Source organism: Protopterus annectens, chromosome 8.part0, assembly GCF_019279795.1.
Source record: "Protopterus annectens isolate FY-2018-M chromosome 8.part0, PAN1.0, whole genome shotgun sequence".
Classification (NCBI taxonomy): domain Eukaryota; kingdom Metazoa; phylum Chordata; order Ceratodontiformes; family Protopteridae; genus Protopterus; species Protopterus annectens.
In genome coordinates, this window is record NC_056741.1 from 898279599 (window position 1) to 898297105 (window position 17507).

The 17507-nt window shown below is 36.1% G+C and overlaps 1 protein-coding gene across 1 annotated transcript; it reads left to right on the forward strand.

Moving 5' to 3' along the window:
- The first annotated feature begins 10067 nt into the window (after positions 1–10067).
- On the forward strand, positions 10068–11282 carry ZBTB32 (zinc finger and BTB domain containing 32). Its single transcript, XM_044079324.1, has one exon. The coding sequence runs from the start codon at positions 10068–10070 to the stop codon at positions 11280–11282; it is 1215 nt and encodes a 404-aa protein (XP_043935259.1).
- The last annotated feature ends 6225 nt before the right edge of the window (positions 11283–17507 follow it).

A 17507-nucleotide genomic window follows, 5' to 3' on the forward strand; every position in this document is an offset into this window, starting at 1 on the left:
CTGGTGTTCATATCCTTATTCACTGCACCAATATGGAGGTCAAGAGTGCCTTAACATCAACAGTACAAGAGTTAACAGCTTTATATTATATAATGTTCATGAAGCAGCAACCATGAGGAAAATTCAGTTGCGTATAGGTGTGGTTAGTTCTGGTTAGTATTGCTTCCTTAGTTGTCCACTTAATTTCTCTGATGGACTGCCTTATGCTCAGAGTCTGCACATTCTCCTATTGTCTGTCAGTTTTCTCTAGATCCTGCAGTTTCCTCCTACATTCCAGAGATGTGCTGTAGATGAATTGATGACCCTGCAAGTTCATCATAGGTTCATAGGTACACATGCCATGTAAGAATGAGTGTGTTTGTGCATGTGTGTGTGTGTGTGTGTGTGTGTGTGTGTGTGTGTGTGTGTGTGTGTGTGTGTGTGTGTGTGTGTGTGTCTGTGTACATGTGCAAACTCATGTGGGCACTCTGCAATGGTTGGAATCTCAGTGCTTTGTGCACACTTGAGTACCAGGATAGTCTCCATCTCCCTCACAACCCAATATTAGTTTAAACATGTAGTTGAAGAATGAATGAATGAATGAATGAATGAATATCTAAAACAAAGGACATTTTTCTGTAGTGCTTCTGTAAAAAGAGGAGGAAATGTATAAATAACCACATTTTAGTATATTCTAAAATATAGATGAATCATAATTAACTTTTGGTTACACCAAAAATAATCTAACACAAGAAAAGACGAGAGCACCTCTTTAAACTTTAAACCTGAAGTATTGTTTATGTCATCACCAAGAACGGCAGCATTTACTCTCATTTGGCTCTCATAGCATTCATCACACACGTGACTTGTACACTGTTAGAAGTTCATAGCTAAAAAAGATCCTTAATGGATAATTTCACTTATGTGGTTAAAAGATGATTAAATTCATTAATTTGAAGATGAATCAGTGAATGCAATGTGACTTTAGTGATGCACTTTAAAATAATGTTCATTATACCATGACCCACCATTAATATTCCAAAATGTACACGCTGATTGGTCAGCGTGCACATTGTAAATCGACTTATACTAATGGAAAAAGGTCCTGTCACCCAGACTTTTTCCATTAGTATAAGTGTTTTTTTTAAAACACTGTCTCGCTATGTTAAAGGAGTTTAACATAGCGAGACAGGTTTAAAAAAAGCAACGGAGATCTCCGTTGCTTTTTTTAAACCTGTCTCGCTATGTTAAACTCCTTTAACATAGCGAGACAGTGTGTAAAAAGCAACGGAGGTCTTGCTTTCTCCGTTGCTTTTTTTTTTTTAAACCTGTCTCGCTATGTTAAATGGGTTTAACATAGCGAGACAGCTTTAAAATAAGCAACGGAGTTCTCCGTTGCTTATTTTAAAGCTGTCTCGCTATGTTACACCCATTAAACATAGCAAAACAGTTTGTAACAAGCAACGGAGATCTTGCTTTCTCCGTTGCTTTTTTCAAAATTGTCTCGCTATGTTAAATGGGTTTAACATAGCGAGACAGCTTTAAAATAAGCAACGGAGATTCTCTGTTGCTTTTTTTAAAGCTGTCTCGCTATGTTAAACTCATTACCATAGCGAAACAGTAAAAAGCAACGGAGATCTTGCTTTCTCCATTGCTTTTGCCCACAGCTCTGATGTACTGTATAGGCATACGCATGTACAGTACATCAGAACTGCCGCAGAATACCAGACAGCTGCAGAAGGGCAGTAAGGAGGCATTATACAATGCCATTATTTAAGAAAAGTAATTATTTTTTTTCTTAAATAATGTCATTGTATAATAGCAATAACCCACTTCTGGGTGTGGGTAATGCTGGATTTACCCATGGTTGGCTTTGTTTGGCCACTTGGCCCCCGTGACCAAACCACGCCAACCGTGGGTAAATCCAGCATTACCCACACCCAGGCATGGGTTATTGCTACATTATTATATCCATTACATTATAAAGGATTATGATCAAGTCTCCAGTCATAACCAACTTCTTATGTGTTTGAAACATGAATACGATGAAATGGCATCAATTTTCACAATAACAAGTTATGATTGGAGACCTAATCGTAAGTTTTTTGTAGTGCATGAACTTTATTAGCTCATTGTACAACCAGTTATAGAAAAAACTGTTGGAGCTGTTGAAATAAGTTGCAAGTTCTCATATTCTATAAAAAGTACATCTTTTCAGTGGGAAGCATTCTCATACAAAATGATGTAGAAAGCAAGGTGAAGCCGGTGCCAATAAGGAGATGAAGCAGACTCAAAAACCAAAACTGTAAGGTACCAACCAACTCGAAAAAGCCACAATACAAACTCTAATACGAACACTGCTTTATTGACCCAGGTTTCGTCCTTCCGAACTTCTTCAGAATACAAACTGTCTTTGCAACTCACTCATTTTATACATTGCCAATTATTCAATAATCACTCAATTAATAGCCTAATTTCCCACCAAAAATTCTTAAAAAGGAAATGGCATTTTTTAAAAAAATTCATTCTGTTTAAATACAAACATATTCATTCAATGTTAACACATATACATATATATATATTCTAAAGTAATATGCTTAAGTACTCTTAAAAACTACTAATTAAGTACCCAAATAATCTATTTATTTTAACTATAAAATACTTGTTTTTGTAAATACATATGTAGAAACCTATTTAATGAATAATTTATCCAAAATGTATTATATAATGTGTACCTATGCGAATGTTAATATACTCAACTGAGACCTATATATTGTTAAAATATCCCTTGTGAGTATATTATATATAATGAAATATGTGTAAAAAAATAAATAAAAATACAAATATACAACTAGTATGCATGTATAAACACAGCCAGTATACCCAATATTGTTATAGTGAGATATATAATGTACATATTTTATTTAAATACAATTGATGTATATATAATGTTGTATACTTATAGTATGCAATCTAATATTTATTAAATTGATTATACAAACATATTATATTATGAATTATTCTGATCTATGAATATAATAACTATGTACGTATATAAACTATATATAACCAATTTTATAATAAAGTTAATAATAATGAATATGATATAATGTTGTATGTAATACCATATATCATTTATTGTATATTCTGTTCAATTTTAATAATGGCATGATGGTCATATATTCATTTATACCCGGAGGTATACATGAATTGAGTTGAATCTGCCATTTAAGTTCTTCCATATCTAAATGATACATGGTTATTCTTCCTTGTGGATCCTGTTTAATTTGATTGACCACCATAAATTTGAATTTATGATCATTATTTTCTATAATGTGTCTTGCTAGAGCATTACTATTTTTGTGGTGCTGTATATCTAATAAATGTTCTTTAATTCGTTCTCTAAATTTTCTTTTTGTTTTTCCCACGTAAAAGGCTTTACATTGCTGACACAAAGCTATATATACCACATTTGTTGTAAGACAATTATAATGTCCACTTATCCTAATATTACATTCATTGATCCTAATATTAGTACCTGTTTCATAAATATGACTACATGTGCTATATGTCCCACATCTAAAATTTCCTTCTTTTGCTCTTTTGTATGTTTCAATATTTCTTTTATTTTCTAATATATTTTTGAAAGAAGGACTCTTCTTGTATACGAATTTTATTGGTCCGTTAAATATTTGTCTCCCAATTTTGTCGTTGACAAAGAAGTCCCAATTTCTCTTAATGATATGTTCTATGTCTTTAGAACAATCATCAAATTTAATAATATATAATGGGATGTTGTTATAACCATCTTTATCCAATATGTCTTCATTGTCAAATGATATTTTGTTTAACGAACCTGTTTTTAAAATTGCCGTATACGTTCCATTTTTTCTTTTATTTGTTACTTCATTGAATATTTTAACACAAAATTGTTCAGGGTATCCCCTGTTCATAAATAATTGCATAATGTATTTCATTTCTTCCATGAAATCTACTTCTTCGCTTACCATTCTGGCAGCCCTGACCATCTGCCCTTTAACAATGGCTTTCTTCTGATGGCCAGGGTGCCAGCTATCGTAATGCAAGTACGCATTTGAAAAAGTAGGTTTCCTATGTATTTGTGTTTTCAAATTGTTTGTTTCTTTATCATATGTTATATCTACATCCAAATAATTAATTTTATTTTCTTGGACATTATAAGTGAATTTCAAAAATTTTACTGTGGTATTAATATATTCTAAAAATTTTTCTAATGTATTTTGATCTTTATTTTTATCTTGATCCCATATGATAAATATGTCATCCAAATATCTGGTATACATTATAAGATGGTCACGAAACTCTGTTGTGAATAGATAGTTGTGTTCCCAATAACTCATGATAAGGTTTGCATACATGGGGGCACAAGGTGCCCCCATGGCTACTCCACTTATTTGTTGGAAATAACTACCTTCAAAAAATATGTAATTATTGTTAAGTACTATTTCCATAAGATTTATTAATATGTTAATTTGATCTTGTTCATAAAGATTTGTCCCAAAAAGTTGTTCTTCAAGCCATAAAAGGCCTACATCATGAGGAATTGTGGTGAATAAATTTACAACATCTATTGTTATAAAAACATATTCTCTCTTCATAGAGATTTTATTAAGTCTACTCAAAAAATCCCATGAGTCTTTGGTTATGTAACTGAAACATTTCATACTTTCCTTAAAAAAATGATCCAAATACATACTTATATTACATGTTACACTTCTGTGTCCATCTACTATGGGTCTAAATTCAAGATTATTAAGGCCTTTATGTATTTTTGGTATTCCGAAGATACCACTGATAACTGGATGTTCGTTTTTTAAAAATTCATGTTCTTTTTCAGTGATACCCCCTTGGTATAACATATCTTCTAACAATGTGTCTATTCTTTTGTAAGCTATATGCACTTGATTTCTACTTATTTCTAGATATGTCTTACTCATTAACATGTTAGTCATGTATAAGCTATAATCAGTATAGTCCAATATGACTATACCATTACCTTTGTCAGGCCTCATAATTCTTAGTTTTGGATCATTTTTTATGTCTTTAAGTAGTTGTTTTTCAATTGTTGTAATATTGACATGTTTATTATATTTGTATTTCTTATAAAATGTTCTCATATCATATTCACTTCTCCTTTCAAAATACATAATTTCATCATTCATGGGTGGATTGAATAGGCTTGGTTTCGTGAACATTCTATCTACCCTATTTTGACATTCGATACTGTTATTAAAATGTACTTTTAAATTCAATTTCCTTGAAAATAGCTTTAAGTCTAATATAGATTCTACCATGTTGCCTTTGATACATGGGACATAACTAAGTCCTTTTGAGAATAAGTCAGCATGTTCTACTGTTATATGCTTGGAAGAATAATTATATATTTTGTAGTCTTGCTTTGTATTCATAATAATTTGTGGGTTACTTAAAAAATGCTCATTATGTTCTACTGCTAAATCTATATTCAAACTTGTTTCTACATTTACTTCTTGTAGTTGCATACTATCATCATTCCTAGTTATATAATTATCTGGATTGTGATCTATATAAAAATTAACTAAATAGTTGTGATCACTGGAATGTTCTGATATATACTCTTTACCAAATGTATCTCTTTCAATATATGTGCCATCGCTTATCCCATCTTCATTATACTGATATGTGCTTAATTCCAATAACACTTTATCATGCTCATTGTCGTCTTTATCTTGAGACAGTTGAATATTTGAACAACTATTATTGTCATAGTCATGCATACTACTATTATCATGTATCACATCTATAATGGGTACATAAACATCGGAAGAAGTCGTTGGTACAATATAATTGTCCTTGTTACAAGTAGGCATGGTGTAAATGTCTATATGGGACTTACTCACAGTGTAAAAATGATGTTCCGGACTTTCCAAAGAAGGAAATACATAAGGTCCAAAAGTGAGTACCAATTGTGTCTGTGCTCCCGTTGTTCCACCGGTGGTGTCAGTTACAGTCTCCGTTTTTTGCCCGCTGTAAGTCCCAAAAAAGTCTGTTTGGGTCTGGTGCCTGTTTTGTGAAATTCTTGCTGGTTATTCACTTCATTTTGGTTCTTTAAACGATCCGAACGCCTTATGCCTTCTTCCGGACTCTCCTCGCCTTCATTACAGATGTTGTCGTCATCACCCTCAAACGGCGGATTAGCGTCATCAACTGTGGCCAATGATGGCTGTGTTTGAGCATTGCTATGGTTGCGACCTTTGGAATTACACGATTTTGGATATGCTTGGTTGTGTGCATATCTATGAAGATCTCGTTGAATTTTATGACATTTCTTCCGGAAAATGGTATCACAACATGTTGTTACATCAGAAATGATGTGTGTATACTGGTCGTAAACATGCTCAAATAAAAGATCTTTGGATATGTTGCCATTTAGTTCTTCTAGTTGAGTTAATAGTTCTGTGATTTTGATATCATTGTATTTGACTATGATTTCCATCAGTCGGATACCACAATTGTCAAAAAAAGCATGTAAGTCATTTAACATATTTTCATTTTGTTCACAGCCGTTTGGATACCTCCAAAGCCGTAAACCTTTGGGAATAATTCCCAATTCGATGTTCCGCAACAAATAGCTATTTTCAAGTTGTGTCCGTTTTAATCTAAACAGTTTCGCCCTCGTGACCAAACCACGCCAACCGTGGGTAAATCCAGCATTACCCACACCCAGGCATGGGTTATTGCTACATTATTATATCCATTACATTATAAAGGATTATGATCAAGTCTCCAGTCATAACCAACTTCTTATGTGTTTGAAACATGAATACGATGAAATGGCATCAATTTTCACAATAACAAGTTATGATTGGAGACCTAATCGTAAGTTTTTTGTAGTGCATGAACTTTATTAGCTCATTGTACAACCAGTTATAGAAAAAACTGTTGGAGCTGTTGAAATAAGTTGCAAGTTCTCATATTCTATAAAAAGTACATCTTTTCAGTGGGAAGCATTCTCATACAAAAGCCACTCACAGTGGTCACAATTTATTTTATTTATTTATTTATTTATTTTACATTTGTTAACCGGGATGGTCCGATTGGACACAGGTCCATTTTCAGTGGAGGCCCGGGGAGAAAAGCTCCACAGTAAGTAAAATTTTACACACTATGTTACAATAGAGTATACAGAGAATCTTTAAACAATATGTTAAAATACAGTGTACAGCAGAAGACATAAGACTTATATATACAGGAAAAAATAGTTATGCATGGTTAATAACAGAATAAGTATACAAATTCAATCAGCATTAGAAGAAGACCTAGACTGTAATATATATTACAGCAGGTATATTAGGAAGTGAGGTATATAAGTGGAATAATTTGAGGACTTATGTAATACATGTGCATACCCACTAATTCTTTAAGTGTTTTCTAAGTGAGTTTTTAAAGTGAGAAGAGGTAGGGGCAGAAATCAGAGCAGGAGGGAGATTATTCCAGGTTCCAGCTATGGAGTGGGAGAATGGTGCTTTTCCTGCAGTATTGTTAGCCCTAGAGATACAGAGGAGGGGTTTGTCGGAAGATTGGAGAGGACGATTTCTATTATAGTGGGTGTATAGTTGGCCTAGTGCAGGGTTTTTTTCTGGATGTGTTACCACATTGTAGGCAATGACTAATTGGTGATAGGTTAGTAGCTGGGGAAGTTCCAGCCATTGCAGTTCCCCTAGAGCCTGGCAATGGTGGGTTCTAAAGGTGGAGTTGTTTGCAAACTTGGCAGATTTTATTATAACATGATTCGAGTCTGGCAAAGTTAAGTTTTCTAAGCTGAGTAAGAATTGGGACAGCATACATTAAGGTAGACAAGAGGTGAGTTTGGGCTAGAGTAATCCGTGCTTGTTTCGAGAGAGATTGCATGTGCTTATATAGTGTTCCCATTTTTTATTGACTTTTTTCATAGTTTGTGAAATGTGGACATTGAAGTGTAGATTTTTATCAATTTCAATGCCTAGGAGTTTGGTATGGTCAGAGGGAGAGATAATAGTGCCATTTTTGAGGAAATAGTAAAGGATATGGTTTTGTTGGGGGTGAAAAGTAGTAATTTGGTTTTATTGGGGTTTAGGATACGTTGGATCTGAGTGATCCAACTTTCCACAGAGCTAAAGGATTCCTGGGTGAGTTGTAGGGTGGGAAGTGATGGAGCTGAACAGATAAGAGTTGAATTGTCAGCATATTGTATAAGTGAAGCATGCTGTGTGGTGGTATGGAGATTATTGGTAAATATGGAGAAAAGAAGTGGGCCTAATATGGAGCTTTGTGGTACATCTATGGTAGTTGGGAGTAAGGGGGATAGTACACTTTGCCATTGGACAGATTGTTGCCTATTTGACAGATAGCTTTTAAACCAGGCTATAGCGGAAGGGGCAAAGGATAGGGATGTCAGGGTGTCTAGTAGTAAGGAATGTGAAACCATGTCAAATGCTTTGGAGAGGTCTAGAAATATTGCAGATACAAAGTTATTATTTCTATGTTGGTTGATCAGATTGGTGAAAGAGAGCAGAGCAGTGGTTGTGCTATAGTGTTGTCGGAAGCCATGCTGTGTGGGGGAGAGGAGATGGTGTGAGTTTAGGAATTGTATTACCTGAGAATGTATAAATTTCTCTAGTATTTTAGATAAGGAGGGTAGAATGGCAATGGGGTGATAATTTGAATATTCGTAAGAGTTTCTGCCTTTATGTAGTAGAATAATGTATGATGCCTTCAATAGCTGTGGGACATATGCTTCTTGTATGGAGTGATTGATAAGAATAGAAATAGGGTAGGATAAGGATTCAGCAGCTATTTTTTGGAAGTTTGGCTGGTAGATTCTCAGTGGCAAGGGTGGTAGGTTTCAGTTTTAGGAGGTGTTTTTTAATTGTTGAGGTGGGAATGGGTGAGAGCGTAAAGAATGGGATGTTGTCAGGGCTTTTGGTTGGGTTATACGTAGGGCTGTTTTTGGATAGTTGGGAGGATAGTGTTAAGATGGATTTTGCGAAGTAGTGATCGATTTGGGAAGCAATGTCCTTGTTGTCATTTGTGGAGTTAGGAGTGGGAGTGGTAGTTTTGCCTGGTTTTAGGAGAGAGAGTTAATGGCATGCCAAAACTTTTGGGGATCTTATGAATGTTTGTTTTGGATATTGAGGAAGTAATTTTGTCTACCAAGTTTAGTTCGTCTCTTGGCCTGATTTCTAAGCTGTAGGTAACTTTGTTTGGCTAGGCTAGTATTGTATTTCTTTCAAATTCTCCAAGCCTTATCAGTTGATGTAATTATCTGATATTTTTCCATATGTCAGTTGGTATAATTATCTGATATTTTTCCATATGTCAGTTGGTATAATGATCTGATATTTTTCCATATGTCAGTTGGTATAATGATCTGATATTTTTCCATATGTCAGTTGGTATAATGATCTGATATTTTTCCATATGTCAGTTGGTATAATGATCTGATATTTTTCCATATGTCAGTTGGTATAATGATCTGATATTTTTCCATATGTCAGTTGGTATAATGATCTGATATTTTTCCATATGTCAGTTGGTATAATTATCTGATATTTTTCCAAATGTCAGTTGGTATAATTATCTGATATTTTTCCATATGTCAGTTGGTATAATGATCTGATATTTTTCCATATGTCAGTTGGTATAATGATCTGATATTTTTCCATATGTTCTTGTCTATTGCTATAAATAATGGTAACAATCAAACATGAAGTATCACATTTCTGGGTCTTGAACTGTCTCAGTTTAGTTTCTCAGTGTGTGTATTAATAGTATAGCAGGTGGTCTTTAATCTGTAGCTTAGTCAAGACATATAACTGTATTAATTATTTATAAATAATTAGTGTTAGAATTTACTTTACCTTGTCTAAATATATTTATAGTGAAGAAAACACATCATGAGTAAGAAAAGTGTCATTAGAAATGTAATGAGAAATGTAACTAAAAGTTCACTTTAACTGGCACATTCATTATAAAGTTCAGCCTTACAAATTAATTTTCTTTGAATTCACAGATAAAAAATTAAGGAAAAAATGGCCGTGGTCAGGCTTCAAAATCCACATCATTCAAAACTGCTACTGGAAAAAGCCAATCAAATGAGGCACTTTAAGACACTATGTGATGTGGTTATTCATGTAGATAATGAAGAGTTTCATGTCCATAGCCTTGTTCTGGCCTGCACTAGTAGGAAGTTTGAAGTCCTTTTTCAAGGATCCAGCAAGCACTACACATTGGATTTCCTTACGTGTAAGACCTTTCAGCAGATCTTGGATTATGCATACACAGAAAGCCTTGAAGCTCACATAGAAGATCTTAGTAGTCTCATAATGGCAGCTGAAATGCTAGAAATTCATCACTTAGAAAAGGAATGCTTAAAGACTTTGCAGTCCATTAATTCTTCATCTGTAAAGAAAAAAGAACATGATATAAAAGAAGACATTCAGGCAAACCAAGAAGGCATGAAGTCCAATGATGCAACCCCCAAAAAGTATTATCTAGGCAAAGAGAGATTTCCTGAGTTGCCTATACAAGGAACACTGCTGAGTAGTAAAAAAGAACATCCTGCAGGTCATAATGTTTCCTCATCAAACCTTGACATGCCCAGTCATTCTGATATGGATACCAATGAAATTGTGGAACCATGTGGCTCCACCATCCAGAGACGAAGCAGCATTAATGGCACATGTGACAATACCACAATAAATGAAAAACTGGCCACTATTCCCAAAGACATGCTGAACTCTGAAAGCTCTATTCAAGAAGAAATTTCGACTTTAGCTCATGACTCACAGTTTGAGAGAAGCAATTCCCATATGATGGGTGAAGATCATCTCCAGCCAACAAGAAACAGTGTTATTACTACAACAAATCAATTATCTCATGGTCCTAATAACAGACATAGAACTTGGCCAGCAGAGGTGCCTTGGGCAAACCATGGAATGCTAACAGTAAAGCCCAGGCCATCTTTTGTTCCTCATTCATCACTGGTCAGCTATCAGATCGGAGGACTTCACAACTCAGTCTCTTCTTCACTGTCTCTGATACCACCTTCACATTTAACCTTATCAACACCTGTGAGCCTTGAAAGCTATATCAGAACATTACCGCATAACCTCCTGCCAAGAGCTTATAGTGTTAGGCCAAATGGACATGATATACTTGAACAGACTAAATCCAGTGTTTTTGAAGGCAGAGCAGAAACTGAAACACCAGTAAAGAGCCAAAACCAGAGTGAACAACATAGGTAAGAGAAAGACTCACATATCTATTCATAATAGCATTGTTTTAAAATGTAATAAAATCTGCTAATCTGACTCTAATGCAAACAAATTCAGGATATCTTTAAATGGATTGTATGATAGATTAATGGTCTACTAGACAAGCCCATGAACCATGCCATATACTCACTAATACTGTCAAGAAATTATAGCATGTTTATAACTGTAATTGTATGGTCTAAATCACAAGACAACATAGTTGGCTGACCCCCCCGAAAAAAAGAAATACCCCAGCCTTTCTAGTCCAGTGTGTAAGTTTTATTGTATCCCATCAGTGTTACTCTACTCCAGTCACTATTTTCCTGCAATCTAGTACTGGTCCAAAGCTTGCCATTTGCACTCATTTCTAATAGGATAATATTCAGTGTATATGAATAAAAATACAGAAGTCAAAGCAGATAATTTATTGACATTGTTGAAACACGGAGTTAGAAGTTAACATTAAAAAAACACTTAATTTTCCCATGTGTCAGTTTTATTTTGTACTTCGGTAACCAGGTAGTCCTAAAGGACAACTCACACTTGTTTCTCTTGCCAGGCCTAGGAACACATGAAATTTAAGTGATGTACTCATGGTTAAATAATGTGCAAGTGTGATCTGATATGATGCAATTCTATTTCCCTATATGAGCAGCTTGAAATTTAAGTGAAAATGCTATAATATATTACTAAGTTAAGTAACTTTGACTTGTTCCTTTATTACTTAGCAATACTTCTTTTCTGTTGTCCATCCTACCAGTCAGTGATTGGGCAAATGTTATTGTCCTTTTTAGGTTGTGGTAATGAGTATTTTAAATCCTGTCAGTATATGACAGTAAAATCTTTTTTCCCATGTAAATATGATGTTGTCTAGACATTCCACTGTACTCTCTAGAAAGTACACAGAATATAAATTTCACCTTTTTGGTTTGTAGAGGAAATATTTATTTTGGTTTTCTTTTGTGATATCTGCAGTACAGCAAGTCATGGTGTTTTCAACTCATTCAAAATGTAGCTTGTTAAAAGTTGCCCCTTTTCCTAAAGTTGACTTGTTTAATATTTAAGTAAGAAGATGGAGGGCAAAATCCTCTGTGTATGCATGCATGTGTGTGTGTGCGTGTGTGCGTGTGTGTGTGTGTGTGTGTGTGTGTGTGTGTGTGTGTGTGTGTGTGTGTGTGTGTGTGTGTGCAGGGAGGCCCAGGCCCCCTGCAAAAATATTCACAATCCTACTTCTGTTGAGTGACACTTTAAATGACTTGTTATGATGAGCTGAAAGTACAATGAGGTGTCATTAATCTGTGATACCACATGCATTGTTATTCTCAAATTAACCGCTGATATCCTGGGCTTTCTGATCCACAAACACACATACACATGTATATGTACAAACATATTCACATATATTTGCATGCAAGCATTTTGCAGACATAGAGATGTATAGTATAAATCTGGTGTTCAGAAGATCAAATACACAGCAGCATAGGGAAACAATACACTATTTTCCACCACGATGAAAAAATACATCTTAAGCTTGGACTATAGGGTATAGAATGAGGTTATCACAGAAGAAACTTAAAAAGATGATTTAAGTTGGCCCACTCTGTGACATCCTGCCTCTGGGCCAGTGATCAAGGAGCCTCAGTCCCCACTGACACTGGTGAGGAACATTCTCTTAGAAATAAAATAGACACACACAGTATTTTCAGATGCAGCTGTTTGCACCAACACAATTTCCCTTTAGAGCACACAGGGAATGCACAATCCAGTCCTGGAGCTGGACTTCCTCTCCAGGCCCCAAATAAAACTACACACTGACCACCTCAGAGCTCAGTCCTTAGCCGGATGTTGCAAGCCAAGTCCTCCACCACCCTCTGTGTGAAATCAATGCTCAGTGTCCCTGTTCCAAGTAGCTGACACACACTCTTTGAGATTTGATTTTTACACACACACACACACACACACACACACACACACACACACCTGAGAAAGGCTGGCATAGCTTATCCGCTGTGCCACCTTCACTCAGACTATAAGGTAGATACAGTGTCACCAGAACACCCACAAAGCCACCTACTCTAAGGCTGTTACTAGGGTAGCCAATTATAGTTAGTAAAATTAATACCTACGTATATAAATGGCAATGTTTAATCAAGGCACAAGACTTTCAGGAGCATGTAGCCACAGTGCCACTAAATAAATGCAAGTACTGTCAAAGGTTAAAATATTTTCTAAAACACCAGCCACAATGAAAGGTTCAGATATATTTAATAAAACATAAACATGACAATACTGAATATCTATTCACAATAAACACCATAGCTTCAATTCACAGGAAATATAAAACAACACATGGAAAGATTCAGACACATACAGAAAAAACAATGTTTAACTAATCTCACTATATTTTCCTAACTGACTGAATAATTACTGTTCCCTACCTAATTGCTATTGTAAAGCAAGATGAAATGGCTGAGTTTCTTTGTTGTCAGTTCCAATAACAGAGTGCAGAGTGCCATTATCACATCTGTTACTAATATGTAAATACAATTTCAGTGCTGGCTATGGGATAACATCACATCTGTAACCTGACTCTGTGATTCCCACACCACCCCCTCACTAGACACTGAGCCAGGATTTGGCACAGATGTGTCATAATGCACACATAGAACTTTAGCTAAAGGCTTAATACAGCATCTGGAAGCTATAAAACAATTCAAACACTTCTACCCTTCCTGCAGAAAGACATTTCATAGATATTGAATCTCTGGCTGCATTCAGACCTGTGAGATAGAATATTTATGGCCTAAACCAAGTCATTTAATTTCAGGCTATTTTTCTTAAGGTTAGCTGGGCTGAGCTTAACTCCTTCCCTTCCAGTATCCTCTGTTTAAATATATACATTTTAGCAGTTACAACAATACAGCCTGACATCCATGCATATGTCTTTTCTGTCCAGCAGGACCCACTGTTGATATATGTTTAACACCAGCATTTGTACAAATCAGTTTGATGTTCAAATGATATATATATATATATATATATATATATATATATATATATATATGTATATATATATATATATATATATATATATATATATATATATATATATATATATATATATATATATTTTTTTTTTTTTTTTTTTACACAACTCTGGCTAGCTATGCTGGCATATGTTATACATGCACTGCCCTAATCCCTCTGGTACAGGTTGCACCATCTCACATCATCATACACTGGAATGGATGTACTGGTCACTGATGGTGCCTCATCTGCATGACAGCAAAGAGAATTCTGACTAGCTTGAGTTCCTCTCCTGTCCCATAATGCACTATTCTCACCTAGCTCTCCAGATATTGATTCTGCTATCAAGCACATCCCTACAAGTTTAAATGCTGCAGGTTTTCTGCACATTCATTTTTGGCTAGATAAGGACCTTGAGATTCTTGTTTTAAATAGTATTCTTAATTAAAATCAGTCTCAGCAGTTTCTGAGCTTCCTTCTCAAATGTTTTTCTTCAAATTATTCCCTTTACTATTTCCCTCTCATAACTCATATTTTCCTTTATCAACTGTTGATAAAAAAACAAAATAGAGATTTTTTTTCCTTTTCTGCCATCCCTATTCAGGAACAATTCCATGTTTCAAGTATTACAGTTCAGAATTCATATTACTGGTGTGTTGCAGAATGGATAAAGACAAGGCCACTGGTTTTAAAAATTGCAGGCAATATAGCCAAAAAAACCCTACCCCATGGCCCACACAGGCTTTGCATCATGTGTCTTGAAGGTCAGTCATCTTGAGTCTGGCTGCTTAATTTGTAAGGATTTGAGTTCTAGAACTCTTTTCAATAGATGCAACAAATTAGTGTTGAAATGCCTTCTGAAGGATGATGCCCCTAAAGAGAAGGAGAAACACAAGGTGCAGCAACAAGGACAGATCTGACAAGCTGCAGAAAAAAGAAAAAAGATTTACGAAAGGTTTCAGAACATTTTATATTAGAAAAGCTTTCGCTGCTATAGTTCTTCAGGTAGTAGGCTCTTTGTCTCTCTATCCAGTTCTATCTTCAGTAACTACTATTTCACATTGTGTTTCTCCTCCAAGGCAAGATTCTAAGGAGTCAAAGGACTCCACTAAGAGGAGATGAACTGGATGTTTCTCAGTGGACCAGGAGTTCTCGTGATTCCTTTTATACCATCTGACTTTTGTTGCATCCTTTTGCTCCTCCAGGTCCCTCAGGAGTGCCACACAGACAGATTGGGACAAGACAATGACTGCTTTCATGAAGACTTAGTTTCAGTTTGGTGTTCTTTCAGACCCACATAGTCTAAGGTAACACAAGAAGAAAACCAAGTCCCTTTCATCACAGTTCCTACCTTATGCACAGTTTCAGCACCAGAAGTATCAAAATTTTCCCCCCCAGGCTTGAAAGGATTAATGCAGAGGGTTCATTGCTGACTTTGGTACCAATTTTGAGGAGTTATTGTGGGTATTGACACTCTCGGTATTCAGTTCTTCAGTGCTGAAGTCTGCCTTGATAGCCTTGGCACGAGAGACATTGATGCCAATGGTTTGTGCTAATGATTTCCCCCTGTGGTATTAACACTGATACTGTTAGTGCCAATGGCTTTAGCTCCAGGATGTTTGACAGAATTTTTTGGTACACAGGAGATTGTCTCAGATCTTCCAGCATGAACAGATACCTGCTCCACCAGTTCCACCATCTTACACATTTGAAACAAAGCCTTTAAGCTACTCATCTATCTTGCCCTTCCAGGACAGAGGGCCTCAGAGGCATACTAAACACATCACATCCTGGTTACCTTCTATACAGAAAAACTCAGCACATGGATTACTTTCTGTGGTTTCCCTCCCCAGACACAAATCTTGATGAGGGGGGAGGGGCCTCACCTCAGTCCCCTCCATGGGACAACAAGTATGGTGAAATTCTTGAAATGAAGAGACAGAGAGGATCATTGCTCATTGACCCCCACCTCCTCTGAGGAAGCGATCCTTCTAGAAGCTTAGAGGTCCTCACCCCTCAACATTCTGGGTGGTACCCGTACAAGACACTCTTATTGATATGGTGTGTACCAAGGATTAGAGGGAGACAGATGTCATGGAAACAATTCCATGGAAGCTTGACAGTGAGTTGTGGACCTCCAAGGAAAGACACCACTACAGTAAGGGACCTCTTGTTGACTCCATTGTGGTGTTAGTGGCCACAAAGTGCAAGATCTAGAGGGTCATTCAGACTTTCCATCCTCCAAACAAGGATTCCCAGATGATGGATTGATTGGGAAATAGTTCTTATGCTTGAAACACTTTTTCTATCAGGACAATAAACTACTTGGTGCAATTATGAGGTGTCAGAGAGACCTGAAGGATAAAATTCAGATAACTCTGAAGCCAGTACCCACTGGGGAATAACCACTGAAAACATTTGGGACTCTACAGTGTAAGCCCTGAAGTGTAGAACCTGAAAGCCCTGGGAATTACATATGCTAAGTCTGAGACTGCCATTCCTTGGAAAATTCCATTTTCTACAAGCTATGGTGATCTTGGAGTTGGTATATATGTATATATATATATATATATATATATATATATATAAGTTCAGGTGGTGCGGCGGTGTCAAGATCCCCATATCAGGGGTGCAGGAAGGCTTGCCCCCAGCTACAAAACCAAGTTTAAAGGAGAACAGCAATGTTCAATGTTTCCTCTTCTCCTACATTTTTGGTCTTTTTGATGTTTCTGGGCTTGTCCATACTGGGGACCTTTGACAAACATTTGGAGACCTAGGCGGCCACTGGTAATTCCATTACTTTGCTGTTTCTGCATCTCTTACACAATGCAGTGGATGGGTGGATGGAGCAGCTAGATGTTCTGGCTCAGCAGTGTAGTGAAGTGACAGGACTGTCTATGCCTTACAGGATTCACAGAACACTTCAAGGTGGCCTTCATCAATGCACCTTGTGATGTAACCTCAGTTTTTGAGCAAAATGTAAAGGACATCCAGAGCAATGTGAGCAGGAGGACAAAATTCTCACAGCTGTTGGGGTTAAGATCTTAGTTGCCCAGAGATCATTTCAAAGAAATAGAAGGGAGCTAAGGATATCTGGTTTTGGAAGTCCCAGCAACCTCAGCCCAGAAGTAGAGGGAACTTTTGTGGAAACTACATTGACAAGAGTCCCATGGTTCCTTTCAGAACAGA

Bases quoted from the DNA above. Each gene is read 5' to 3' on its own strand.
- ZBTB32 (XM_044079324.1), top strand. From the start codon at position 10,068: ATGGCCGTGGTCAGGCTTCAAAATCCACATCATTCAAAACTGCTACTG.